Source organism: Magnolia sinica, chromosome 4 (genome assembly GCF_029962835.1).
Source record: "Magnolia sinica isolate HGM2019 chromosome 4, MsV1, whole genome shotgun sequence".
NCBI classification, from domain to species: Eukaryota; Viridiplantae; Streptophyta; class Magnoliopsida; order Magnoliales; family Magnoliaceae; genus Magnolia; species Magnolia sinica.
In genome coordinates this window covers 14,391,693-14,419,598 of record NC_080576.1, presented here as the reverse complement: position 1 = coordinate 14,419,598, position 27,906 = coordinate 14,391,693, and the positions used below count along the sequence as shown (strand labels likewise).

The window sequence follows — 27,906 nt, the reverse complement described above, 5'->3', positions numbered from 1 at the left end:
TCGTAGAAGTACAGAAAAGGGTTTAGTTTATAAAAAAAGTGGGTTTAAATATCTCCAAATGAAAAGCAAAACCACCTCTCTCGCTCTCTGAAACTCGAACCATAAAAACGAAATCCTCTTTCTTCGGATCGAAAATCATAAAAAAATTACAAACCCTAACCCGTGATTTTCCCTCCATCTCTCTCTCTCTCTGAACTTCAGAGCTAGGGTTAGGCATCGTCTCACCCTCTGGAATGGACGGCCTTGATTCATCCCGGCCATGAACCCCACCATGATGGGTCGGGGCGCAGACGGCGGATGCGGCACCGAGGAGAAACCGTGCCTTATTTATAGGCCTCCCCCTAGACTTCCTTCTGCCCAAACCCAAACCCTAGACCCTCTACATTTCTACACCCAAGCCCAGAAAGCACTCTCCGAGCATTCCCCTTTCGACTCTGAAGACGCCGTTTCTAGGGTTTCGACTCTGCCTGTTGGCCTCTCGGCTTTCCTCTCGAGATGTGGCGATCGTCGTCGTCGGAAACACCGGAAATCGCATTCCGAGAGTGGCGCGAAGGCCTCCGGGCAGCGTGGCACTCCAAATGTGTGGGTTGAGACGGAGGAGTACTTCCGCCACATTAAGCTAGCTGATATTGAGCAATTGGTTTCAAAGTCGGATCTTGGTCCTGCTGCTGATGCTTGTTTTTCTGTTCCGTTGCTGCCGGAATCTGTTGGAGAAGGAAATGTGGCTTCCACTGAGACAGAGAGTGAGAAGACAGACGGAGCTAGTGTGAATGTCGCTGAAGTTGACATCTCAGGTTCAGTGAATGTTGCCGAAGAGGCTAATAATGGAGTGCAAGAAATGGAAATTGATGGTGCGGGGCCCACTGATAGATTGCCGCTGAAAGAACTGGAGAATTCACCGAGTTTGCATTGGCTGCTGGGCTGTAAGCAGAAAATTCTCCTGACATCGGAGCGTCCTTCTAAGAAACGGAAGCTTCTAGGGGAAGAGGCAGGTTTAGAAAGGCTAGTCATAGCATGTCCTTCACAATCAGGGGATTTGGCTATTTGCCATGTGTGTTGTTCAGGCGATGATGGGGAGCAATCGAATGGTCTTCTGTTCTGTGATGCTTGTAATGTTTCTGTGCATCGGAAATGTTATGGTGTGCGGGATGTTCCAGTGGACAGATGGTTGTGTTCTTGGTGTAACATACGGGATCGCCTTGAAACTTATTCGAAGCCATGTTTCCTTTGCCCTAAGGCAGGCGGGGCCCTGAAGCCTGTTTCTAAGGATGCAGACGGAAGTGAAACTGGTGGCCACATGAAGTTTGCTCACTTGTTTTGTGGTATGTGGATACCTGAGGTATATGTAAATGATATTGAGGTGATGGAGCCAATTGTGAATATTGGGGGAATAAAGGACACGAGGAGACGGTTACTTTGTTTCTTATGCAAGGTGAAGTATGGCGTATGCATTCGGTGTAGTAATGGTAACCCTCTTCTTCTTCTTCTTCTTCTTCTTCTTTTATATCATAGGTTGATACGGTTGTTAGTTGATATACTAGGAATCTACTGTTGGAACGTCAATTTAAATTTAAATATGTTTTATTGAGTTCAAATTAGTTTTAAGCAGCTAAGAACTACAAAATCCTGGTGTATTTGTTCTTTATTTATTTCCTTTTTTGTGTTTGAAGAGTAGCGTTTAGTTGACTAGTCGTTCTATCTTTGCTTGAATTGCATGTTTTGTTGGGAAAGTAGATCCATGGTTGGGCTTTAGTCTCATTTTACATAATGATTTATAGTGGACTTGAGACACCATATTACTCATTGCAATACACATACGGGCATTTTTTTTCGTAGGTCAACTGGGCATGGGTTATCTTGTTGTTTCGGCCATACATTGCTGTCTTGTACGTACACCATGGTCCTAGATTTGTCTTGTGCATTCATTTCGTGCTTGTTAGTTTGCATGTGCTCCGCAATGATCACCACCCACATTATGGTTGTGCATGGTATCATTAAATACAAAATAGCCATTAAAGGATTGCTGTAATGATCTCAAGTCATCATTGGAGTTGGTAGCTTGTTCAGTTTTATTTGGAGCTGAGCGGAAGATGCAAGATGCACCACTTTTGGTTCTGCCCCTCTTGGGTTTTCATGGAAGAAAAAAAAAACAATATACACTAGCCCAGTGTTGAAGCAGAATACCAGACCATGCTGATTACTGGCAGCTAAATTATCTGGAATAGGGGCATCCTTGACGCAGTATGAAGCAGAATTAGGGTCCAAATTGAAGATAAACCAATCCTAATATCCACGTACCAGATTTGGCACTCAAGTTCCAATGCAAGAGTTCACTTCTAGGAATAAAAGAAGATAGAAGATAGGAAAGTATATAAGCAATAAGGATTAGGAATGTCAATGGGCCGGGTTGGCCCATTGGGCGTACGGGCCTGGGCTGCCTCGGGCTGGGCCCGGGCGTAGATGTCTAAGAGCCCGATAGCCCGACCCTGCCTGCTAGAATTTAAAACATTTCAAATTTCATTGTTTTGTGCTTCTTGGCAGAGGAGGGAAAGCCTATTTCTGTATTTAACCTTTTCCCAGAAAGAGTTGTTGGCTCGAATGGCCCCCACCATGGCGTTCATGCGAAATCCATCTGATCACCAGGTCAAGGTGTGTCACCCTATGTTAGGCACAGAGACCAAAAATCAGCCCTGTTCATGTTTCATGTGGACCACAAAATTGGAAAAAATGTACAGGGTAATGCCCATCCACCAAATTGTTTCCCTATGTGGGGCCCATCTAAATAATGGATGGGCCTGATGTTTGGGACTCGGGCCTAAGCTTTGGTGTGCTATCTAATGTTTGGAATGGATTTTATACAATCATCATGGTGGGCCCTGTACATATCAAGGGTAGATGTCTCTCTCCCAACTGTTTCACTTGGTGTGGCCCATGTGAATGACGAGTCATCTCAAAATTTTTTTTCCATAGGCATAACTTAGCATTATGCATCTAATGGTTGTAGTGGATCTCACGTGCACATCATTGTGGGTCCCCTTCAAAATAAAGGGTGGGTCTCGAGGAAAAGTTAGGTCATACATACATCACGTGGGTTGTTGTCTTGGGAGAAGTTTTTTCATTATGATTTTTTGGAAAGCGGATCATGGCTTTGGTGGGCTCCACATAGTTTTGATGTGAAATCCACCCCATCATCAGGTGTGTCACACCATGTTAGGCCTATGGCCCAAAAATTAGACCTATCTATAATTCAAGTGGGCCACATGATTGAAAATGGTGTACTAGATAGTGCTTACAGTCCGAACTGTTTCCCTTGGGGTGTGGACCACCTGAATCACAGATGGGAATGATTTTTGGGCCAAAAATTAGTGTGGCATCTAAAGATTAGAATGGATTTTATATAATCATCACGGTGATACCTGTAAGATTCAAGGTTGGACGTCTCTTGCAACAATTTCCTTTTATGTGGCCCACCTGAATCATAGGTCAACCTAATTTGTTTTCCCTTGGCCTAAGGTAGGGTTGTATATTTAATGGTCGAAGTAGATCTCACATACACATCATGGTTGGCCCCATAAAATCAAGGGTGTGCTTTCCTTGTAATTCCCTCTCTCTCTCTCTCTCTTAAAGCTTTGAACGTTTGAAAGACGCCCACCGTAACAAGTTAGGTATAATCTACTCGGACAATTAGATGTATAATACTACTTTATGCCTATGGCCAAAAAATCAGGCTGAATAGTGATTCAAGTGGGCCACACATAGGGGAAACCATTGGGAGAGAGACATCCACCCTTGATATTTATAGGACCCACTGTGATGATCGTATAATATCCACTCCAACCATTCGATACCACGCCAAAAGGTAGGCCTATTACCCAAACATCAGCCCCATTCATTTTTCAGGCGGGCCTCGTGAAGGGAAATAGTTTGGAGGTTGAACGTTGCCCTGTACATAGTTTTCAATTGTGTGGTCCACCATCCACCTTAAACATGGGCATAGGTGATTTTGGGCTTTATGCTTAGCGTGAGGTGACAGACCTTGTGGTCGGGGTGGATTTGACATAGACACCATGGTGGGGCCCGCCCAAGCCGACAACCCTAACTGGTTTGGATTTTCTCCTTAATGCTCAAAGCAATTGAATACACTACTTCCTCACGACCTATCTCCATCCTTCTCACCTCTAGGCTCCAACCCACTCCTTCCATTTCTCTCTGCGCTACAATTAAACCTTTGTCGCGATGAGACCTTGTAACCATTGCATTAGTGATGTTGCTGGCCATTGCAGTAGGTTAGCCTTTCTCTCTCTTGGCCGTGGGACCCACCAAATGAAGGATCTGTCCAAGGTAGATGTGGGGCCCACCAAAACATTATTTTACAAAAGCTTCTTTCGGGCTTAGGTTTGGGCCGGACTCGGGTTGGGCCCTGCATAAATATTTTGGATCGGACTCGGGCTGCACTATTTTGGCTTGTCGCGGGCCCGGGCCGAGTTTGGGAATAGGTTGAAAAAAGCGGGCCAGGCTTGGACAGAGCATGGCCTGGCCCTAACTTGACCCGTTGACACCCCTAATAAGGATATATCTAGTCAATGGCAGTCACACATTAGAATATTGGAGCACATCCCACAAACAACTCATCACAGGCTTCAAAGAATGTCTTTTTCATTCAAATAACTATGCCTCTACACCCATTTTTATGGCCATATGGGCAGATCTTAGCATAGTGCATGCATCTCTTTAAGGGCCGCATAATTGGTGAGTATGGTTGCTAGATCCACAAGATCGAACCTGTAAAAGGGCCACCTGATTGGATCTGTGGGCCCCATGGTCAGTCTCATGGTTCAAATTCATGGCTAGGCCATCAAGTGGGGCCCATCCCTGATGCTATTTGTGATGTGTGGTTTGGAAATATCAAACCTCACAAATTTTCTTTTGATAGGTGTATCCTAAGCAAGATATTCAATAATAGTAACTGTGGCTGCAATGACCAACCTTATGACCGCTATGACCCTATGACGTTCAATTTTTTTTTTTTTTTTTAAAGGAAGAAAATGCATCGGCCTTTTTTCGTTCTATGGTGCATCGCCTAAAGTTGCAGCCTTCACTTGGTTGGTGGGGCCTGGGGAGGAATAGGTTTCTGACCACAGACAACCTTCAGAAGGGATCTCTTATTATCCTTAATATGCGCTGCATGTGTAGCAAGGATGTTGAGGCCGATGATCATCCGTTCATCCATTGCCCGTTCATGTCTAAGGTCTAGGAGTTCTTTATAGTGGAATTTGGGGAGTTTTGGATTATGATTGGATAGGGATCTCCCGTGGGCTTGGCACGAGGGATCCAGGAGGAGGTGTGACTGGGCTAGTTGGCTTTTGACGCTTTCGACTATTTGGTGGGCCATTTGGGGTGAAAGGAATAGCCGGTGTTTTCGGGATTTTGCTCAGCCGATTGGGGCTATTGTGGATATTGTTAAAGTGTGGATTTCAGATTGGAAATCTACTTTTTGTATAGGATAGAGACTTCTTGTTTGCCTCTTCGCTTTTTGGCCCTTTTCTATTCTTTCCTTGCTTCTTGCAGGTTCTTTTAATAAATTTTCATCAACCTTAAAAAAAAAAGTATTGACCTTGTATTGGCCTATTACGAGTCTGTAATGGTTATTACAAGGCCTTACGGGCCATTTCTTTTAGAAAAGCTGTCGTCATATTGCATAATGGCTTCCACCTTTGCTGTTTGTAATGGCCATTACTAACTGTTTTTGAATTATGATCCTAGGTCCTGACAGATCACATGCATTTATTTATTTACCTTTCGTGACATCTCCTGCATTTCTATTTGGGACAATGAATTGTAAGCTTAAATCACAAAATTTTTCATGATGTGAAGGTTGAACTCGGTAGATGGCCACTTCAAAGATGTATTTGGTGAGAATTGTTTGAGTTCCTCACTCTCTACCACCGTGTAGGTTGTGAATATATTTTGAAGGGATCAATAAACACTAGACCAAACATTTTTTTTTTCTCTAATAAATGCCAACATTGATTTATCCACCTGTATCAGTTTGAGAGGAAGTGTTAGATGATGGTGTCCTCTTGAGTGTACATTGTTTTGAATAGCGCTCGTAGTGTAGTGCATCTGTAGTGCTCATTGTTTTAAGTATTGACGATATTGGCTGATATATCCCACGATATATCTTGTATCCCACCTCTGTGATACGAAACACACAGGTAGTGGGATATATCCCACATGTTCGATCCGGTGAGCATTTTTTATTTCCGATCCTTTTTTTTCTATAAATCATGTTAAATTAGTGTCAAATTATTATGAAAAATCATGGATTGGGAGCTTCGATTTTGAGATTTGGAGGAGATAGGCCAAGTTACGGAAAATTGAAAAATAAAATAAAATTCCCAATTTCTCGCAAATTGGTTGCAATCTTTGTGTCCTAACATAAAATCAAACTTGTATGTAACATGATCTAGTGATTTTTCTTTTACTTTTGAATGTATTGCTTGTGTTTCTACACATCTTCTTACATTTATAAATTATATGAATAGACTTTAAAATACTTGCATAAATTCAGTTAGACGGTGCATAGATTAGGATCCCATACAAAGAAAACCTATTATGTGCACTTGTTTTTTTTACTATGTTTTGATTCATAAGTGTGTATTGATATATTTTTTAACAATCACTGAAGTTTTATTGAAAAATTTGACTAATTTCCCAATGTTTTCCCATGTTTCCAACAATAACAATACATTACGCGATACAACCTATATATCCCATGCGATAACCGATACATATCCATATCCTAAGGGTGTGATACATAACATGATACCAATATTTCAAACACTGGTAGTGCTATGTAACGCAACCAAATAGCAAAGTATCACATTGTGTATGTGATTTGTAGTGTAGTATAGGATACACTATGTGGTGTGTAGCATTGTCAATGGTTAAAGTTGCAAAATTTTAAGATTTTGGCTTTATACATTTGTTTTGGTTGAGCACCAATTTGAAGATGGTGGTGACTTATCCTCCTCATTATGTAGCACTAAAGTACAATTATCAGGATCACAAATACTGCTGAAGGGTCACAAACATATTTAAATGAGTAAAACAAACACAGAAGCCTAGCTTTTTGTAAAAGAAAAGACTTCGATTATAAAGCCCTACCTATTCAACTTAAATCCCTAAGATCTCTACCACACTTCACCTACGGCCCCCAAAACCACATTTTTTTTGAAAGATGAATCAATTTTATTAGGGCCAAAGGCCAAAGAAAACGAGAAAACTACAACAAACAAGAACAAAAAAGAAAGAAAAGACAAACCTGATAACAAACACCCCACAAAGACCCAAATCTTTCGAAAAAAAATACCAAAAAAACCTCCATCAGAACAAACTCAGGCAATCCATTCCTTGATATACAATTAAGCCCTATTACAGTTCCTCTCTACTGACCCACCCTCATTATGGAAGCACCTATTATTCCTTTTCGATGAAATGGCCCACAACACAGCCAACATAGCAGTCCTCCATCTGGAAATACCCAGCATACCTCCTCCGCCTGAATGCCAGGACTGGAACAAACTCTCTATTGAGCTAGGCATGACCTAGCTAACGTTCGTCGATTTGAAGCCTAGACAATTTAGAGGAAGAGTCGTGGATGGACAAGTGATTCATAGTCTCCTCCACATCAAGACACAAAAGGCAGACATTCGGCAAAAATAAGGATCTTTTGCTCAGATTGCCAATTGTTTAGATGCGGTTCAACCCTGTGAGCCAAGCAAAGGCTGCAACCTTCGGTGGAGCCCTATAGGACCACAAAAAAGCCATGTGGCTATGAACACACACCTGTTGAGTAGAGGGCAACACCATGCAGAGAGCTTCCCCGAGAACACTCAATATTTGCTGAAGCACAGGACTGGTGAATCCCACAACCCGAGCATTAGCACCATCCCTTGCAAACGAGACAGTAAACCCACTAGCTCAACTAATTCGTGATCATTCAAATCCCGCCGACAGGGTGAGGCCAAACATCCCCGAAATCATGGGGGAGAAAAACACCTAGCCACGAAAATATTCGACACAACAATGATTAGCCAAAGTTGGGAAAGATATTTGAAGTGGGGTATCCTTGCAACAAATATCGTCCCAGAATCTGACTCTTAACCCCTCCACAAGAAAGGAGACCCCATGAAAAAAATCGAGGGGACAACTTTGGCAATTGATCTCCAAATAAAAGAAGCCCAATAAAGTGATGATTCCTTTATCTCACACTCAATAAAGGAAGAGCCATACTTAGCCTCGACAACTCTACGCCACAAGCTAGATTCCTCCATCGCAAATCTCCCCCACCCACTTCCCCAAGAGAGCCTTGTTAACCACTTCGAGACGCACCTCCCTCATTCTACTTTACTAGATGTAATTTTTTTATTCTTTGCACCCCCCTTGCCATAAGAAGTCCTTTCTCAACTTATCGATTATGGAAATAACAAAACTGGGACAATGGAACAACAATAGGAAATAAATTGGTAGATTGGAGAGGGAAGAATTAATAAGAGTTAATTGGTCACCAAGGGACAACAATTTAGTTTTCTAGGGAGACAATTTTCTCTCCAATCTCTCTATCACCTTATCCCAAGGGTGTAAGGCAGGCTTACCAATGCATAAGGGAAGGCCCAGGTAGGAGGAAGGAAATGATCTACGTTGACACCCATGGCATCTAGCTAACCAGATGGTATCTTCCTAGGATATGTTAATTCCCAATAAGTCACTCTTAGACAGATTAATGTTAAGCCCAGAAACCACCTCAAACCAGCGCATAGCTATCCTAAGATACCCCACTATCGCATTAGAGGCTTCACAGAACAAGATAGTATCGTCAGCAAACTACTGGTGGTTAATCACCCGAGGGAAATTGGCTACTTGAAAACCATCAAATAAACCTTCATCCTAACCTTTCAAAATCACTTGAGGGCTGTAATCTCATTTTTCTTGGTGTGTAGCTGGACCGCTATCTCAGTGGTTTGGTTTGTCTCTTTGTAGCCTCTTTTTGTTTGTTTTATAAAATTACATTGTCTTAAAAAAAAAAATCTAGAAATCACATAGCCATTGAAGAGGAGATTTTGGCTAATCAATCGACCCTACAAGAAGGTCCATTTGTTGTATTTTCAAGAGCATTGGAGCTTTCTTGCCCTGTAGTATCTCTTAGTGAATTCTTTTTCATTTTGGATGAAGATTTATGGTTTCTTCTGCTATATCTTTATTCTTTTTTTTTTTTTTCCCCCTTTTTAGGAGGCTGGTTCCTATGCAATGTTGTAGGATAAGGATTGTTCTACAACATTTTGCTCTGTGGGGCTGCTCTGGTGTAGGTATGGCATGGCATGCAACTTATCCAACCATCATGTGGGTAACCATCCTTCAATGGAGGTGTTTGGTTGGCTGTGTATTGTTTTCTATGGCATGGCCTAGGCGATGGTTGGATAGGCTTGATTTTCTGAAGTGGCTCATAGTTGGCCATTGTTTTTTTTACAGTGTGGCTCACCGCCTAGCCCAACATGGTAGATCCAACCATCATGTGGGCCAACCACGCTAGTGAAGGCTTTTTGGGTAGTTGTACTTTGATCTCTCTAGTGTGACCCACTTAATGAATGGATAAGCCTGATTTTTGGGGCATCCCATCATCACAGGGAAAGCTTTTTGCTGTTTTATTTAATTTTACTATTTATTACTACCTCTCAATTTTTTAACTATTTATTATATTGAGTCCTATTATGTTAATTGAAAAATAGAAGTATCGTGTAACTTATGGTACACGCTATAGAGGGCTCAATGCTACACTATATGCTACATGCTATTTAAAACATTGCACCACTATATGTCTTCATAGAAGTGAGATTTCAATTCCTATATTTCGTTCACGTACTCTATTTCTATATCAGTCTTATATGTCTACACGTCGTTTTACTTTTTTTTTTCCTTTGTATTTATAGATGAATAGCGTGATGGCGTCATCTCCATTGTTCTCAAAATGAATGCTTGTGAGAAAAGGTGTACCTAAGAAATTACTGTCCCTAATGTGGAGGTACTGCTTTCAGTCTCTAGTAAATTACATTGAAATCATATGTTTTTTTTTTTTTTTTTCAAAATAAAAAACTATACCATTAAAAAAATAAAATAAAATAAAGATATTGGTGTCCTTAATTTCTTCTCAGTAACGAAGGCTTTTGTGTCATGTCAAAGCTATCCTTTGTGATCCACGCCTTTCATTTGATGGTTTTCAATCTTTTAGGCAAGCTAAGTTTCTATTCAAAGAATTAAGAAACTGGCCACAGTTTCTTGAGATCTTCTTGATGATGCTGTTGATCATTGGATGATAGGGATGTATGTGTTTAATCTTGTTTGCATTAGTTTACCTGTATTTGGTCAATTGACTCACTTTGGCTGAGCTCTTAGTATCAGGTGACTCTAAACTCCAGCTTTATAGAGAATAGCCTAGCCAAATGTTGTCACCGTTTTCCTAATTCGCAAGATTTTCATGACTGTCTAATTTTTAGGACAACTATGAGCTTTCAGGCATTGATTTAGACCACGTATACTTCTTATTGTGGAATGAGAAAGGTGTACTGAGGGCAAATTTCAGGCTATGTTAATAATGCGGCTGGGCAGGATAATGCAGTATAATACATGTACCATGGGGTTGTCTGTTTATGCGAAATAATCTTGATCAAATAACAAACAGCAGATCCTAACTTGATTTCACAAGAAAGAAAGTGTTGACAATTGCTAAACTTCAGAAGTGTTGACGATTGATAACCTTTAGGAGTGTGGTATGGCTATTCCAAACATGTGTTGTTTATGCAATTAGATGCCGAGTCCGTCGATCACCTATTTATTTTCTGCCTGTTTGTGTTAAGTATATGGGTGCATTTCCTTGCATTATTCGGATTCTCTTGGGTTATGCTGGGGACAATTGGAGATCTTCTTTGGGCTTGGCATGGGGGAGGTGTAGTCAAGTATGGTAGGATCATATGTCATTTGATTTTGCCGGTGTTTTGGCCAAGCGGAATAGATGTCGATTTTGGAACACTTCAGGATTGAGCGATGCAATGGTTGCTTTCTTCAAAGTTTTTGTCTTTGAATGTGCTTCCATTCTTAATGTTGAGCACGATCTTTTAATGTCTACTTTAGGGCCGTAGTAGTCCTTTTGGGATCCTTTTTGTTTTGTTTTTTTTCCGTTTTGCTTGCAAGTGGGCCTTTGATAAAATTTCCGTTACTCCCCCCCCCCCCCACCAAAAAAAAAAAAAAAGAAAAAGAAAAAGAAAAAAGAAGAAGAAGAAAGAAGTGAAAAAGAAAAGAAAAGAAAACTTGATTTCACAAGAATCGTTTACCTTCTTAGTGAGCTTGATTGGGGTCCCTTTAGTATGCTACCGAAGTGCTACCTAACTGCTATGTACAAAAAAATATAATGAGAAATGTGAATTTTACTAATTTCATTGAGCCATCCAGTCTGGGGAAGGGTTATAGGAGAGATTTGGACTCCTGCTCCTCCAAGAGAGGCTATTTAAAAAAAATCTTTCACCACTGCGAATCTCAATAATGATTGACTTTGGTTTTTAATACAGTGTATATTCCATGACATCATTATGGGATGTTTACTTCATCGCCTCTCTTGGATTCATGGTGTGCCGTAAAGGCTATTACGTAAAGGTAATGGTGACAACTGTTACACGTTACGAGGTCATAACGGCCGTAACAACTGTTATGGAAAAAAATGACCTGTAATTGCCGTTAACGGCACGTTACATCTCCTATAAAGGCCATAATAGCCCTTTAATGGTCTATTACAGGGCATATATAGGTTTTTCATACTTTTTAATCAACATTACGGGGCAAATACCGATTTTTCGGGGGTTTTTTCAATAAATAAAAAATAAAAAAGAGAGACTGTAACGGCCGTTATGAGGCTATAACAGCCGTTATGCCCTGTATCGTAAAGGTAACGGTGGTGGCCATTACGGCTACCGTTACCGTTACGGAACACCTTGCTTGGATTCTGAATGAAGTTTTGTAACATTCTATCAATGCTCCTTGTCATTTAATCGCATTACAAGAATCTCCTTCCCACAAACGGGCCTAATGAATTTTTAATACAGTGTATATTCCATGACATCATTATGGGATGTTTACTTCATCGTCTCTCTTGGATTCTGAATGGAGTTTTGTAACATTCTATTAATTCTCCTTGCCATTTAATCGCATTACAAGAATCTCCTTCCCACAAACAGGCCTAATGAAAACTTCCTGGTACCTTCACCCATTTCTAAAAAGCCCATACCTCCGTATCATAAATCTTAATGGAGAATATCCTTTTTTTAATGGATGGATATGATCCATTTCACGTCTCCTGCTCATTAGATGAGCTGGTGGGGACAGTGTAGTGTGCGTGAGCAATCCAGGGTTCAATCCCTGGCAATGTTACCTATCCCCCCCAAAAAAAGGATAAAAAATGATCCATTTCACCCTTTCTGAATGGTTCTGAAGAATGCTTCCTACTCTGATCGCTTGCAGGGGATAAAGATAAAGAAGCTTTACTTTTACATTTCTTGCCACAGTTAATTCTTACATGCATAGTGTTTTCACTTGGCACCTGCCACGAATATCAATCCTATAATGGAAGGTTACCGTTTGAATGAGCAAACTGTTCTCTTCATTAGCACTTTGGTACCTAACGTTTGACTGGCTGCATATTTTATTCAATTGATCCTCCTGATACATTGGAATAATAGTTGCATTGTATCCTTTTGCAACCTGCCTACCTCAACTTTATGGATCCATTAATGGCTTCAGTACATGATTCCACCTTTTGTAATTTTCTCAGAAGTGGTGCAAATAATAGATATAATTGGCCAACATATGAATTCTTCTGTTCACTGGTTCACACTACACACAATGTTGATGTTACCTTTTTTTTTGCTTGGTATGTTTATGGTGCTTTTGTTTTTATGAACTGGTTCTTTGAATGATGTTTCAGGAACATGCAGGACATCTTTCCATCCTATATGTGCTAGGGAGGCGAAACTTAGAATGGAAATCTGGGGCAAATTCGGATGCAATAATGTGAAGGGCTTTGCCTTTTTGAATTTGTCCATTCATTGTTTCAAGGAGCATGGAATCTGATGTGGCTTCTTTCAACACATCTACAGGTTGAACTGCGGGCTTTCTGCTCAAAGCACTCAGGTTCTCAAGATATCAGCAGTGCCCAACATTCAGAAAACCTCATGTCTGCTACTGCTGTCGGTGATTCTTCAGCAACCAAGCTTTTGCCTATGACCGTACCCGTGAACAGGCCAATCAAGCTAAAACTTAGCCGGAGGAATGGAGACAAAAGCATGGCTAATGATAAAATCACAGACGGCGGCTGTGGTGAAGGGAGGAAAACAGAGGTACAGGTGGAACAGAGCACAGTTCCTCGTAGACCTGAATGTGGTGATGCACAGCTAATCCCCAACAAGGAGACACCTAGAGTCATTGAGAAGGACAGCATTGGAGATGCCAATCCATCTGATTCCCTTAATCCTGTTCTGATTCTGAACGAGGTACCTGTGAGATGATAAGCGCTTGTTTCTCAATAAGGATTTATAGCTATGCAGTTCTTTATGCACAAATATTACCACATATTTTGTTCTCAAACTTTTCTTGTGTTAGCTGTGCAGTTAATTGATCAAGGAAAAGCCACCGTGAGTGATGTAGCATCAGAGTTAGGCATTTCATTGGATCTTTTATCAGTGGCACTTGTGGTACTCTCAGATTAGTGTAACTTGGTTACATATACGTATTCTATATACCATAAAAGATCTTGGAGTAGATATAATTTTGTGTTTTTCTTTCTTGTGGTTGCAATAGCTTTTTCTTCTTTCTTGTGACTACAGCCATTTTTTTCTGCAGGATGAACGCGCCTCCTTTCCTCCTGAACTTCAAATGAAAATGGTCAAGTTGCTGCGAGATTCTGCTCATGTGGGTACCTCAGCACAATATTTGAAATTTAGCACCGGCTCTGCAATTTCATTTGGGGCTAAGGCAGCACAAACTGATGCTCCAAATGCTTTCAAGGAAGCAGGTCCTGGTGGTTCAGGCATTGCTCCTATTGTTTCATTAGTGCCGGGGAGAAGAATAAAAAGCAGGATAAGGATTTCAAAAGCGAAGAAACTTGTATGCTCATCTGGGAAATCATTCGGAGAGCAAAATGGTAATGGGATATTACTGATCAATGATGGTATTAGTGAAAATTCACCTGTCCTTGCTGAAGTTCTGAAACAGGATGGTACCAGCGATGAATCTCCTTCTGGTGATCGAGACTGTCTCTTTAAAGAGCCAGAGATCACAGGAAAGGTATTGTGTTTTATTTCATTGTCACTTCAGAACGTGCTCTACATCTTTTTATCAGAACTAGTGGGAGTCCAAGGTATTTCGTAATGGTAACGGTGGCCATAACGGCCACCACTGTTACCTTTACCATACAGGTCGTAATGGCCCCTGCAACGGCCATTACAGTTTCTTTTTATTGAAAGAAGAAACCTGAAAACCTGTAACTGCCCTGTCATGTTGAAAATAAAAATCTGAAAAACCTGTAACTGCCTTGTCATGTTGAAAATAAAAATCTGAAAAACCTGTATTTGTCTTGTAAAAGACCATTAGGGCTATTATGGCCTTTACAGGGGGCATGACGGGCCGTTAACAGTGATTACAAGTCATTTTTTCCACAACAGCTGTTACAGCCATTACAACCCTGTAATGTGTAATGGTTGCTACCATTACCTTTACGGATTGGCCTTTACAGCACACCATGAGTAGGACTCCTCGGATGACAAAAAGGGTGGGAATGAGATGCCATTGGATGTTCTACCTTTTGTGGATGGTACAGTAGGGCAGATGCACATTCTGCAAATGAGATCAAAACCACTTTACAGGTTCAGGCAGAAAATCCACTTTGGATGGCCTGGTGGACTGTAATCTGTGTTTTCTATCCCATGCAAACAGGCTCTATATTTTGCTCGTGAATAAAACATGGAAAGTTGAACATAATCTTGGAAAATTTTCTACAAAGGCTCTGTTCTAGATTCTTCTTGTGACGGGGTACTTTGGCGTTTGCCATTCGCTAAAATCTGGGCTGCCCTGTGCTGCCTGGGGTGCAAGCTTTTGTGTGGGTAACGATGGCATACAAGACTTACATTAGACAATTTGAAGGAGCAACTTTGGTCGTTGCCATTCATTAAAATTTAAGGTGCCTCTGTGCTGCCTGGGGTGTGAGCTTTTGTGTGGGTAGGGACGGCATATACAAGATTCTTACATTAGACAATTCGAAGAAGCAACTTTGGCCTTTGCCATTCACTAAAATTTGGGGTGCCCCTGTGCTGCCTGGGGTGCAAGCTTTTGTGTGGGTAGCGACGGCATACAAGATTCTTACATTAGATGATTTGAAGAAGCATCAGATGGCTCAACCCAACATGTGTGTTATGTTTGGGAATGATGAAGAGAGTATGGGTCGTTTGTTCCTTCATCATGGTGTGACTAGAGCCATTTGGAGACACTTTTTCAATCCATTCAGTGTGAGCTGGGCTATTGGCCGCTCCCTTTCTAAGTTGCGTGGTGGGTGATCTTATTGCCTGTTTCAGTCAGGAGTTGAGAGCGGAAATTCTGTGTAGGATGGTGCCTTTTGGTATCATGTGGAGGCTGTAGAAGGAGAGAAGAATATTCGAGAACAGAGCTGCATTGGCTAATTTGATCAAGATATGTGTTACTTACATGATTCTTGCCTGGGCTGTCCATAGGCTCGAGTTGGGTGTTTTCCTTTGGCTATCATGCAGGACTGGAAAGGGGCACTCCATGGAGGGAGCATTTAAATGATCTTACCAGATGTTTTGTGTATTGCTTCCAAGGATCATTCCCTTCTCACTTTCCCGGGTTTCGTATCCTGCTTTTGTATTGTTGTGGCCGATGGCCTTGTTTTTGAGAGTGACGAGAGAGAGGGCCATTTGCTATCAGTCCCATTGATATATCTGTATTGCTCTCCTTTTTTCTTTTCATTCATGAAGCTTTATTTACCATTAAAAAAAATCTTTTTACCATGTATTTAGATGTTTTTTTTGGCCTTCATCCAATGGCAGGATCATTCGAATTATTCTTCTCATGCGGGTACAAGTATTGAATATGGCAAGGCAGAGGTGCAAAGCATAATCGAAACCTTAAATTCTCATGATACAGGTAGAGCAAATATTGGTTACAATAAATATATTTGTGTTTGAAATATTTCCCAAACAATAATCACAAGTTGGAGTTTCAGTTTCCATTGAGTCCTCTATCATGCCTGTTCTGAGTAATAGTGTGCCATCTTCTCAGGCTGCTCTAACCAAGTCACTATGTAATTTTTGGAGCAGGGGTTCCAGCCTATGTGGCAAACAACATATATGAGATACAGCAACAATCACAATCTATGGTGGAAAAAGAGTTGCTCATGCGATCTGGGAATGGTCATGCTGAGATTGATGTCACTGTGCAGAATAATATTGTAGAGTCTAATGGGGAACATCCCGATTGTGTGACTCGTGATGTAGCTGATATCAAGTAAGCTCTAGAAGAAGGATTTTCTTACATACCCTGTTCCTTGTTGGATAATCCTGGGAATATAATTGCATTATGTAGCTGAGTCCTAAATCCTGAACATCTACAACATGTGAATTTCTGAAGCTTTCTGATATTTATTCAGAAGGGGAGAATCAACCTCTAGCTCATATATTCACCCGTTTATCAGCAAGAAGTTGATGCAAATGCAGAAGTGTGGGGTTCTCCAGCAGAAAAGCAGAAGTCCTGTGTGCCATGGTAAAGTCTATTGCATGCAGTCAACATCTTTCAGATCCTGTGTGTTTAAAAGTTTCTACAATTCTCCTTGGCAGGTCAGAAGGAGAAAGGTATGTTTTCTATGAAAGCAACTTGCCCTGCAAGTATTTGCTGTATTCACCCACCATGGAACTCCACCTGCACTGACCTGAAGTGTACATCGGATGCTGCAAGAAGGGAGCAGTCGCTTAAAGCCAGAACGATGGGAATCTTGGAGCTTTCTCCAGAAGACGAAGTGGAAGGAGAAATTGTTTACTTTCAGAGTAGGCTGCTGGACAATGCAGTTGCAAACAAGCACCACTTCGGTCTAACTCCTTTCCTCTCATCCTTCTTTATCAGATATATATGTGGCCCTTTATTCTGATTCAGAGATACCTCATTTGTTCCTTTTTCCCCCCTTTCTGAAAGTTGTTTCTTGTCTGCTGAGGTTTTAATATATTGATAAGTTTATCTCATGTTTTCTGACCATGTTGTATTGATTTATAGAATCATCATCATTAAAAATTCTCATGTTTTGTGAAGCGTTCGAAAAGTTGTTTATTAATATGTACCACATGGTTTCCATTGAATACAACCATTTTCGTAAATTTCCCTAACTTCCATTCTGTGTTTCAATTTCTCCCTGCAGAATCTTTAATATCTAGGGTGGTAAAAAATCTTCCTCATGAGCTGGATGCACTCTGCAAACAACGATGGGATGCGGTACTTGTCAGTCAGTTTCTTCGCCAAGTCAGGGAAGCCAAGAAGCAGGGAAGGAAAGAGAGAAGGCACAAAGAAGCCCAGGCTGTGCTTGCTGCTGCAACCGCTACTGCTGCTGCTTCTTCCAGGATTTCATCTTTCAGGAAAGATGTACATGACGAGGTTGTTACTGCTCATCATGAAATTATATGTAGTATCACACGCGAGGTATTCTATAACAGTAATGTGGCTGTAACGGTCTCCGCTCTGCTGTTACCATTACAACACTGCTTTTACCATTATGATACAGGCCGTAATGGCCACTGCCATTACCATCACGATACGGGTCATAACTTTTTGTCTTTTTGAAAAAAACCAATTTTGCCCCATACCAGACTGTTACAGGACCATTACGAGGTTGTTACGGGTCAATTTTCTGCAACGTATAACGGTTTCCACTGTTACCAGTACGTAATGGCCGTCTGTTACACAACCGTTTTGGAATATCTTGATTGTGCAGTTTTCAAACTTACATGCCATTACTTCATGTAGAAGGAGCTGACCATACTCTTTATTTTGCTAATTGCCTATAGAGTCTTCTAAAGGTTGATACTGTTTCTGGGAGGGCTGGGCCTTTCTCTCAATTGATACCACGGACCAAGGAAACACTTTCAAGGTTGGATGTTTCAAAGATTTCATCAGAATTCTCTGAGGTTTTCCGGTTGACCACAGACTTTCCAAAGGAACATCGTCAGTCATGTGACATCTGCAGAAGAAATGAGACAGTACTGAATCATATTGTAGTTTGTTGCAACTGCAAGGTTCTCTGGCCGTCTCTTCATCAATCGTACTGTTGGAACTTTGACAGATAAGCTGGCTTAGAGATCTGATTTCGGACTTTTCATTACAGGTTGCTGTTCACTTGGGTTGCTATAATGGTCTTAAAGATCCTGTTGGGCCATGGTACTGTGAACTGTGTGAGGAGTTATTATTGCAATCCACAAGCCCAAGAATTCGTCCTATAAATACTCAAGAGAGCTCTTGTTTCATTACACACTGTGGTTTATGTGGTGGTGCTACTGGTGCGTTTAGAAAGTCAACTGATGGCCAGTGGGTTCACGCCTTTTGTGCTGAGGTAGCAGAAGTTATCTCTTCATTTCTGTCCTGTCTTCAATTACATATACTGGAATCTTCTCATGCTACATCTTATTTTTTTATTTTTTTTATTTTTTGGCTTTTGTAGTGGGTGCTAGAGTCAACATTTAGAAGGGGACAACCAAATCCCGTTGGGGGAATGGTAAGTATGTTTTTAAACTTAACGCTGCTTTCCGAAAAGATTCTTTTTGATGTTACTTCCTTCATTTGCTTTAAGTCTGTTTCATATGCCATGGTTCTTGTATGTAGAACTGTTCTAATTTGAAGTTTTAACTGCTCATGCTTTTTTTTTTTTTTTGAATTTACTTTGAAAACATTACACATTCTCATGTAATATCTCCACTGTATTAAATGATTCACCTCAGGAGACCATTTCAAAGGAAAGAGACCTGCTTGTTTGCTGCATTTGCCGTCGCAAACACGGTGTCTGCATAAAGGTTTGGCTTGCTTAATCATTTGTTTTCTTCTTTAAAATTCTGTAGGTTTGACTCCAAAAATGAGAGGTAGACTTTATGCTGTTTGCTTTGCTTCACCGTACCTTCAACTGTCCTGCAGTGTAATCATGATGACTGTCAAACTGCATTTCATCCTACTTGTGCTAAACGTGCTGGCCTGCACATGGATGTGAAGACTGCTGGAGGCAAGTTTTTTCAGCACAAGGCTTATTGTGAAAAGCATAGCTTGGATCAGAAAAAGAAGGTCATATCAATTGCTTTTGAAGAATGAATATCTTTTGATGCATTGTCTTTCATAGGATAAAAGTCTTATGTCACAATGCATAAGTTTATTTCCCCTGCCTCATCTTGGTTTTTATCAATTTCTACAGGCTGAGAGTCTGCAACATGGACCTGATGAGGTCCGCCGCATTAAGCAAATCCGGGTCAGTGAGAATGTACAATAATCCACATCTTGTCTGTTTTCTCATTCATATATGGTCTGTATTTTAGAAGTTTGAATTTCCCCTTTCGAAGAATTGCAAATATATTTTTATGTATTTTCTGCTTTTTCAGTTATGGGCTCTGGATTTGTAGCTATCCTACATTGAGATTGCAACAACTTGTTTCACATAGCATCCATTCTCAATTAAGAGATGATGGGTGTAATCTCAGGACCGGGGACTGAAACATAACATATTTTCCATGGGACAATCCCAAAACATAGCCTCACTATATGTTTCTGCTATTTTTATCAAATAAAAAAATTGATTATTCTATTGTTAGTGTGTTTTCTCGCTATCCAAAGCATTGATCACTTTCTCGTTCTTCATTTCTTCTAGGCGATGATGTTGGTGGATTATTGTGACTTGTCTCTTCTCTTCAGTTGGGAGGATGAGGGGTTGAAAATATGAGAAAATTCAACCATAAGAACATGTTTGATGGAAGGTCACGCGAGAGTATTGGGTGTGTGCTCGTAGATATGGTTAGGGAAAAGAATCATCTAGTCATACGTAAAAAAAACATTTGAGGGTGACATAATTTTGTATTAAATTCCAACTAGTGTGAAGTAATAATGTAATTATTACATGCAATCCTCAAAAAAAGAAAAAAAGAAAAAGAAAAAAAACCTATACCTGCTTAGGATTAGCAAGAGAGTGAGTGACAATAGCAGTTGAAAGGAAAGAAGTAAAAAGGCACAACAATAAGTTGTCTAGCAGTCCAATCTTTTAGCAATTAAGCTTTCCTTAGTTGACTGGAGTTGTACAATAGAATATTTCAAAGGAATCTCAATTTATGACATCCTTCGGGATGTTGGATATTTTTTTATGAATGGAGTGATTCTTATTAGCCAAATGGCAAACAAAAGCAGCAAAACGGCAACATACAAGGAACTATTGGGCTACCGCCCTGAGCAGAATATAGCTGGCAGTCCCGGAAAAAACAATAGATCACCTAAGCTGCAGCTAGCAGGGACTCATGAATCAGAAAATTACAAATCCACCCCCATCTGAGATCCAGAAAGATTCCCTAATGGAATCTTCCTTTGCCAACGAATAAGCCCGCTCATTCACCAAGTGGTTGACATGAGCAAATCCCGCCCTCAGATTGGTGCACGGAGCTGTCGCTTCGTCGAGAATGTTTGCTAGACTCCAATGCAATCGGTTGGAGTTGATCCAATTGATGATATTCATGGAGACTCCTTCGATGATGATAATTGGGTTAAGATTGCGTTCCACGGCCGTTCTAAAACCCCTGAGAAGCGTAGGTGGAATTTCCAAATCCTGGTGGGCTAGAAATTTGAAGCAAAAATTTGATGGCAGCTCTTTGGGAAATCCGAGGCCCTCTGTATAGGGGGTGTTTTAAAGGATGATATGAGAGAATCAACTTCATCTTTTAAGAGTCGTTGGGCATTGATAAGTCAAACCTGGAGCTTTTGTCCATTAAAGTTAGTGCGGATATTTTTGCGAGCCGTGTAGGTGGCATCGTAATTGTGGAAGGGGACTCTTGGAGGCTGCATGGTCTTTTAGGAATTGCATCCCTGTGGAAGGTATCTTTTAAATTTGTTTTACTGGAATAGAAGCCAATCAGATGCCTTAAAACTTTGATTCACGCTGTGAATGTTAGTTCTTTACAGGTGCATAGAGAGGCTAATTGTATTGCAGATTCTCTCGCAGAGGAAGGAGTCCATAGATCTTTCTTCTGTATGGCAACTCTTATCCATTGCCTTGATGGATTCTGGTTGCACCATTGATTTGTGTCTTAATATATTTTAGCAGCTATTCATCAAAAAAAGAAAAAAAGGAAAGAAAGAAAATGGCAGTTGGAAATACTAAATAAAGAGGTGTATATGTCCTGTAGGTCTCAGGTGTTGTTACCTACATGCTAATGACAATGTCTACAAATAGGTTTGTTAGAAACGTAAGAGTGTGCATTCTGCTACATTTAAATTGTGCTGATTATTTGATAATGGCTACAAGGTCCATTCTAAAGCTATATTAGCATTATCAATTACGATATGAACATTTTGATGCAGGACACATGATTTAATGCTAGCATGCAACATGAGGATTATGAAAGAGTCCTTAAAGTAATTCAATTAACAAAAGATGCTAAATCACATGCCCGCATGCTAAGAAATCACATGAATCAATTAAAACTAGGACTGATGGAATCATAGAATTTCCAATTTAGTATAGGCACGTTCCACACTCAAGGGGCATATTTGTAGGTTTTATGATTAAGGTTGGGAAGAGGAAAATATGAAATTTGGAAAATTAGGATTCATGGGAATTAAAGATTTTAGAATTATGATTTTTAGAAATTGGGAAAAATAGGAAATTGAAGATTTAGGCTTTAAATATGTTCCTTGGGGAATCCACCTCCAAACAAGCTTCTACCCTTTCCACAATTTGATTGGAAGGGTTTTTTTTTTATTTTTTTTATTTTTTTATTTTTTTTAAACCCTATAAAATAAGGATGAAAATTCCTTCACACAAGAGAGCTTCTCTCTTTGTATTTTTCTTCTTAAATCTCCACTGGGGTTGGAACTCCACCCACCCTGTGCTTTTATAATAAAAAAATTGGAATTAAAAATCCAACATAATTACAACTATGTCACTCACCTAAGTGAAGTGGCCCATTGTCCAAAATAAGAAAACTAAAACATATATTATCAATTACAACCATTAAATAAATCCTAAAAATAACAAAAAACATAAACAAAGTAAGAGTAGAGTCTAAGGGACCCAAATCTAAAAGATCTAGTGGCTCGATGGCCTGATCGACAAGATCCAACAGTCGGATCGACACGAAATAAAAATCCTATGACTAAAATGGTCTCCTAACTAGCCCACACACATCATCCCAAAGTGGGGTCTTCTTGATGCACGCCCAATGTATGTGGGGTCTTTAAAATGGCCCGACGGGCCCCATCTGGAACTCGTCTCCCATCTACAAAGAAAACTGCGCTGATGTGGGTGGTTGTCTTTGTTTTTGGTACACCCAAGTACGTCATCTAATGTCCCCATCACATTTACAGGTAGAAGATTTAGTGTTTAGGTTGATTTTGTATGAATGATGGTTGGGCCATCTTCTATGCTGCTTTACCAAACATTTGATTGACTTGGACTTGGCCCGACTGTGCGTCCAAGACTCCAGGTTGGGTTTCTGCTTTTATTAAGCTCCTATTTAGGTAAAATAACATGCAAATGATTTCAGCAGCATTCTCTGAGAGTAGGCTATTCCCGTTTGTAAGATTCTTGAGGACCAGCTATTTTTGTTGACAGTATCTTCGGCACATTAGTTCAGTCAAACACTTACGATTTGGTGTTTATAGAAGGTCTGTGTGGGCATGGTGGAACTTAGGGCTTCTGATTCCTGTATCTCGGTTGATCAATCTGAGCTTTGTTCTTGTTGCGAAGTATATCAATAGAGATTCGAAGGGAAGAATTCCTGAAAGCTGCTGTCTTCGATGGGATTCCCATCAATAAAATGGGGGACCATTTTCTGGTTCTAACTCAAGATGCAGGGCTAAATTTATTTCTTTCTCCATATATTTTTAACATGAATGTCTGACATAGTTGACAGCTGGAACTTCAAATTCCACTGTATGCAGAACCTTTCTTTTCAAGTGCCGTGTTTATTAAATTATGTATTTATTACCTGTCGGCACCTGTTTATAAATGTTCCAGAATCCAGCTATGCCAGTTCAAGTTACTATAGAAAGAAAAGAATCAGATATGTTACAGACCCTTTGCATAGCTTCAGTTTTAATCTGAGAAAAGCACGGGGTGTGGCAGGATGCCTATCAGCAACTAAGATAAAAAATGTGCACTTTATGATATAGCCCCTCCCCTATTGGTCCTCGATGATGCAGTGGAAGTTGGGTGGGATGTAAACTGGGAATGGCTGCTGCATCATTGGGGCTACGCTAAATTTAGGCAAACTGTCCATCTGTGTCAGCTTCCTTGACTCAGTTATCTACTATTTTCAGAAGCGAAATTTGAGTGCGTTTGATGTTTTTGAAATCCATAATCAGTAGATTTTGGAATTCTAGAACATAATTTTGTAAATTTTTTTTTTTTTTTTGGATACAAAAACATCAAAATCACTGACCATCTGGTTAACTCCGTTTTGCAGGTTGAATTAGAGAAGGTGCGTCTTCTTTGTGAACGGATTATCAAAAGAGAGAAGCTGAAGGTAAATCATGTTACTTATTAATTCAAATTGTGATATTGTATCTAATGCATTTATCTGCTATTCTGCTAATGAGTGTTGGCTAATAAATTTATTGAAATGTGTTGTCATGAATGCATTTTTTTTTTTTTGAAAGGTAAAGATTATTTCAATAGAAAGGTGCTGAGGTGGTGTCCAAAACTTTTTTTTTGAAAGGTAACACTGCCAGGGATTGAACCTTGAATCACTCACACACTACACTCAACCAAAAAGAAGATTGCAATCCTTCAAAATAGCAGTACAAGTGGCCCATTCGGCCACATCGGATTTGCCCATCAAATAGCATAAGAACCGACATTGCTAATAAAGTTAAAACATATCCGAATTCCATTCCTGCCACACGTTCCATAAAATAACCATCCGTGTATTTGGAGAATCATTCCAAGATTGTAAGAGGCAAACCAAGGCTTGGCATTAATTATCAGCCTCTCAAGGACGCCATAGAAGAAATTGGGTATCCCCTGCCAGATAAGAAGATTCTTGGTAATGGAATCGCTGAGGAAAGAATTTCTAGTAAGTTTGATTTAAAATAAGGTTTCTGGCAAATCCAGATAGCCAAAAAAGATCATTACAAAACCGCCTTCATTGTCCCCACAGGTCATCACCAATATGCCATTCAGCCTCCAGAATGCCCCTTCAAAATTTCAGATCATGGACCAAGCATTTGAAGCTATGCAGAATTTGCAATGTGTAGATGATGTCTTGATTTTCTTAAAAGATCTGATATCATTTCAAGCTTGTATGCATCTCCAGCAAGGCAATTGAACATTACTGAATGCCATGGTTGTCTCAAAGTAGTTGGAAAATTCCAGTTATACTTAATCAATTATCATTGCCTGATAAGAATTGATAGCAAGCCAACGAATGAGATCCTCCTGCATGCTCTCTTCATCTTCTTCCTATAGCTCTCTTAGTTACTGTCCCTAGGAACAAAGTTGTTAGCCTGCTAGGTGCAAAAGCTATGCATGCATGTAAAGACAGTTGCCTGTCAAGTAACCCTGCACTTGATCCTTGGTAATCTTATTTGATCCTTGGTAATCTTATTTGATCCTAGAGCCCTAGCCTAATTTAGGTGTCCAAGAAAGTTCTTATCTGGAGTACTAGTTGGATAATGATTAGCCATGCAAACCCCTGAGTACCACTAGAGTTTTAGTTTTATTCATTGTTTAAGGTCCCTTTTCAAAGGGTTTGTCAGGGTAGAGCTCTCTCGACTGTGCGCCTCTCCATCACTTATGCCTGCAATGCCATCTGCAAGAGCTGAGCTGAGATGTGGGTTTAGGTCCCCATTTTGGCATCAGAGAGCTCTAATGCTTTGTCTCTAAGCCCTTACAACTCTCTCTAAAGCAAGACTCCTATCCAAATTAAAATAAACCTTAAATTGAACTCTGAATAAAAACAAGTGATGTCCACTTCAGAAACTTGCTGCCCAAGTTTTTCCATGCGCTATGACCCTTACCCTGGCAACTAATGTCCAACTATCCATTTTGCTGGAGGAGCCTTGTTCGATTGAAGGGTGTCGGCATGTTTGAAACTGGCTGCACAGCTCTGTCCTTGCTGCTGCTATTGCTGCGCCTGTTTGGCCAAGTTGTTGGATCTGTTTTGGGTCACAGCAGTTACCGGAATCTTACCTGATTCGCTCTTTTGCCTGCGTCTTCATTTGGACTTAGGGTTGACGCATTTGGGGCAAGGAGTTGCTTAAATTTTACGGTTAGTACTGGCCTTGGGGATGCATGACTTCTACATTGATGATGTTGGTAAGGAATAACCCGTGGATATGAGAAAGGAGTTGAAGGCATGCCTCTACCCTTGTGGTTACTTGCACATGTTTATGGTTTGTTGCATATGCTCAACAGATTAACTTATGAAGGAGCAACTGTCTCGGGGAGATAAAAAAAATACGATTAATTAAGAGCTGCATGTGGTCAAGTAAGGTACCACTGCCCGAAGAAATCCTGTCTGTTGGGCTTCTGCAGATGGTGAGGAACCTTGGAGGTCAATATTATTGCTGTCAGTTGATTCTTAATTTCTTTGTTAGAGTTTGCTTGTCTTCCTGCCAATTATCTTGATAAGATGTAGGTTGGCCTTGTCTTTGGGTTAGCTCATCATCATGACTATCTTGTTAGAAACTGTTCTTTTTTTTTTTTTAAAATAAAATAATAAATAAATCTTTTCAATAAAATTTTCATTATTGAGAAATAGATGTACTATGGTTGGCTGTATTATTCATGAAGACCATGGGTCCACTTTTTGTACTCTAAACAGATATAAATATGTTAGTAGCTCTGACAAGACCAAGTGTATTTTTTTCCTATTCTGGCAAGACCAAATAGTTCTTCCTGCATGTGAAAAATCCAAGCTGTCTCTAAATTGCTGACGAATCCTAAGCTCTTAACAAATGAGACGTTTGCTGCTCATATTTTCCATTTTTTTTCTTGAACTCGCTGCTCTTATTTTCCGATGCACTCAGTTTATGTTAACTGATTGATCGAGACCTTCCCAATTCTCATTCTGAACTTGGTGTACCAATTTGGTTTTGATTTTTCTAAATTCTGTCATATTGATGCATATGAGTTCTCATGATACATGCCTTACCAAGGATGTGTGTGTTTACAGAGGGAATTGGTTCTTTGCTCGCATGATATACTTGCTTCAAAAAGAGACAATGTGGCTTTCTCAGTGCTCGTTCGTAGTTCCTTCTTTCCGCCAGATCTTAGTTCAGGCTCTGTCACTACCTCTCTAAAAGGGCATGCTGATGATAACAAATCCTGCGGTGATGCAATGCAAAGATCAGATGACATCACAGTGGACAGCACGGTTTCTGGTACTAGCCAAGTAACATTTCCTGTGCATTTGGACATTGATAGGAAGACTGATGACAGCTTCACATCCCGTCTCTCTACGTGCAAGCCAATAGATAGGTTGCCATTTTCAGGAAAGCAACTTCCCCATAGACCTGCGTCCGTTGCATCCCGGGACTCAGCAGATGATGGAGAAAATAGGTTGAAGTCCAGAAAGGTAAATTGTGTTTTTCTTTGATAAAATTTTATTTTATAATATTCTATTTTAAGGGGCAATGAGTTGATTCTTGTTTGATTGCTATGGTCAGCACACTGCGACTTTTCAGAAAGAGCTGATAATGACATCTGATCAGGCGTCGATGCAGAATCTGCGGTTGCCTAAAGGATATGTTTATATTCCTGTTGGCAGCCTTCCAAAGGAGAAACCAGTTAGCCGCGATACAGTGACTCCGGAACTGCTAGATCCTGACGGTTAGAGATGGGAAACTATGTTGGTTTCTTTCATTACTCATCTGGAGGCCCACCATTCCCAGATGTGCTTCTGGTGGGAGATTGATGCATGTTTCATCGAGTGTGAAAGTCCATGAGGAGAATGAAGAAGTGGGCAAAGGGACGGGCTGGGTGTATCCACACCGTTGAGATGCTGTCGCGATTCAGAATTTTGGCGTCAGCGTTGCATATGCATTCTGAAAGCAATTGTACAATGGCCGGGCGCTAGATTTGCGCTAGTTCCATACACATGTGGGAGGCTTGGACGCTTAATTTGCTTGTATTCCTCAAGGGGCGACATGGAAGCTTGCTTTTGGTCCTGTACCTGTGTATATGAGGAATTAGAAGGTATCCTTAGGTGCAGGTTCTGTAAAATTATTGTTGTACATTGTTACCATCGTGGTTATCTAGTAAATGCCAGCAATGACGAGCATCCATTGGCAGTAATTGCTGGCAGCAGCAAACGTGCATTCGTCAGTTTGCGGTACTTTGTTGACTGAGTTTAACTAACAGCACAATTGTCGTTGACAAGTGAAGCTTTTTGATTCATGGACCTGTTTATGTTTTACAAGACTAACAACTGTGTACAGGGGCTGCTCTGTATCTGAGTTACGGAATATGGAATCCTCTTTTCTGATTGTTCTTCATGCATGAAGCTCGAGCTGCACCACTTGTTGTCACAGGCAGGATGATTAGTGAACTGGCCTTTGTTGCTCATGGCA

The 27,906-nt window shown here is 40.4% G+C and overlaps 1 protein-coding gene across 7 annotated transcripts; it reads left to right on the top strand.

Annotated features, from left to right (window-relative positions):
* Positions 1 to 27,906, top strand: LOC131242526 (uncharacterized). 7 transcript variants are annotated; one of them, XR_009169653.1, is made up of 20 exons: positions 2 to 1,466; positions 13,031 to 13,116; positions 13,203 to 13,595; positions 13,713 to 13,796; positions 13,945 to 14,388; positions 16,164 to 16,260; positions 16,434 to 16,620; positions 16,763 to 16,875; positions 16,950 to 17,198; positions 17,522 to 17,754; positions 18,165 to 18,392; positions 18,482 to 18,706; positions 18,815 to 18,868; positions 19,092 to 19,163; positions 19,282 to 19,425; positions 19,553 to 19,618; positions 23,802 to 23,861; positions 26,511 to 26,912; positions 27,004 to 27,532; positions 27,775 to 27,906. XR_009169653.1 is itself a non-coding variant. In XM_058241229.1 (20 exons), exons 1-20 carry the CDS (start codon positions 260 to 262, stop codon positions 27,169 to 27,171), a joined length of 4,413 nt encoding a protein of 1,470 aa, XP_058097212.1. In that variant the 5' UTR covers positions 2 to 259; the 3' UTR covers positions 27,172 to 27,733. The 7 variants fall into 7 exon arrangements, 6 of the variants coding, with proteins under 6 accessions (XP_058097210.1, XP_058097211.1, XP_058097212.1 ...); XM_058241229.1 differs by lacking the exon at positions 27,775 to 27,906 and having other exon boundaries at positions 13,945 to 14,017; positions 14,117 to 14,388; positions 27,004 to 27,733; XM_058241227.1 differs by lacking the exon at positions 27,775 to 27,906 and having other exon boundaries at positions 1 to 1,466; positions 16,808 to 16,875; positions 27,004 to 27,733.

Excerpts from the sequence above, each read along its gene's own strand:
- LOC131242526 (XM_058241225.1), top strand. The coding sequence starts at position 260 with ATGAACCCCACCATGATGGGTCGGGGCGCAGACGGCGGATGCGGCACC. Across the intron at positions 16,621-16,762 it reads CGTGATGTAGCTGATATCAA|AAGGGGAGAATCAACCTCTA; the intron begins GTAAGCTCTAGA and ends ATATTTATTCAG. Across the intron at positions 16,876-16,949 it reads CAGAAGTCCTGTGTGCCATG|GTCAGAAGGAGAAAGGTATG; the intron begins GTAAAGTCTATT and ends TCTCCTTGGCAG.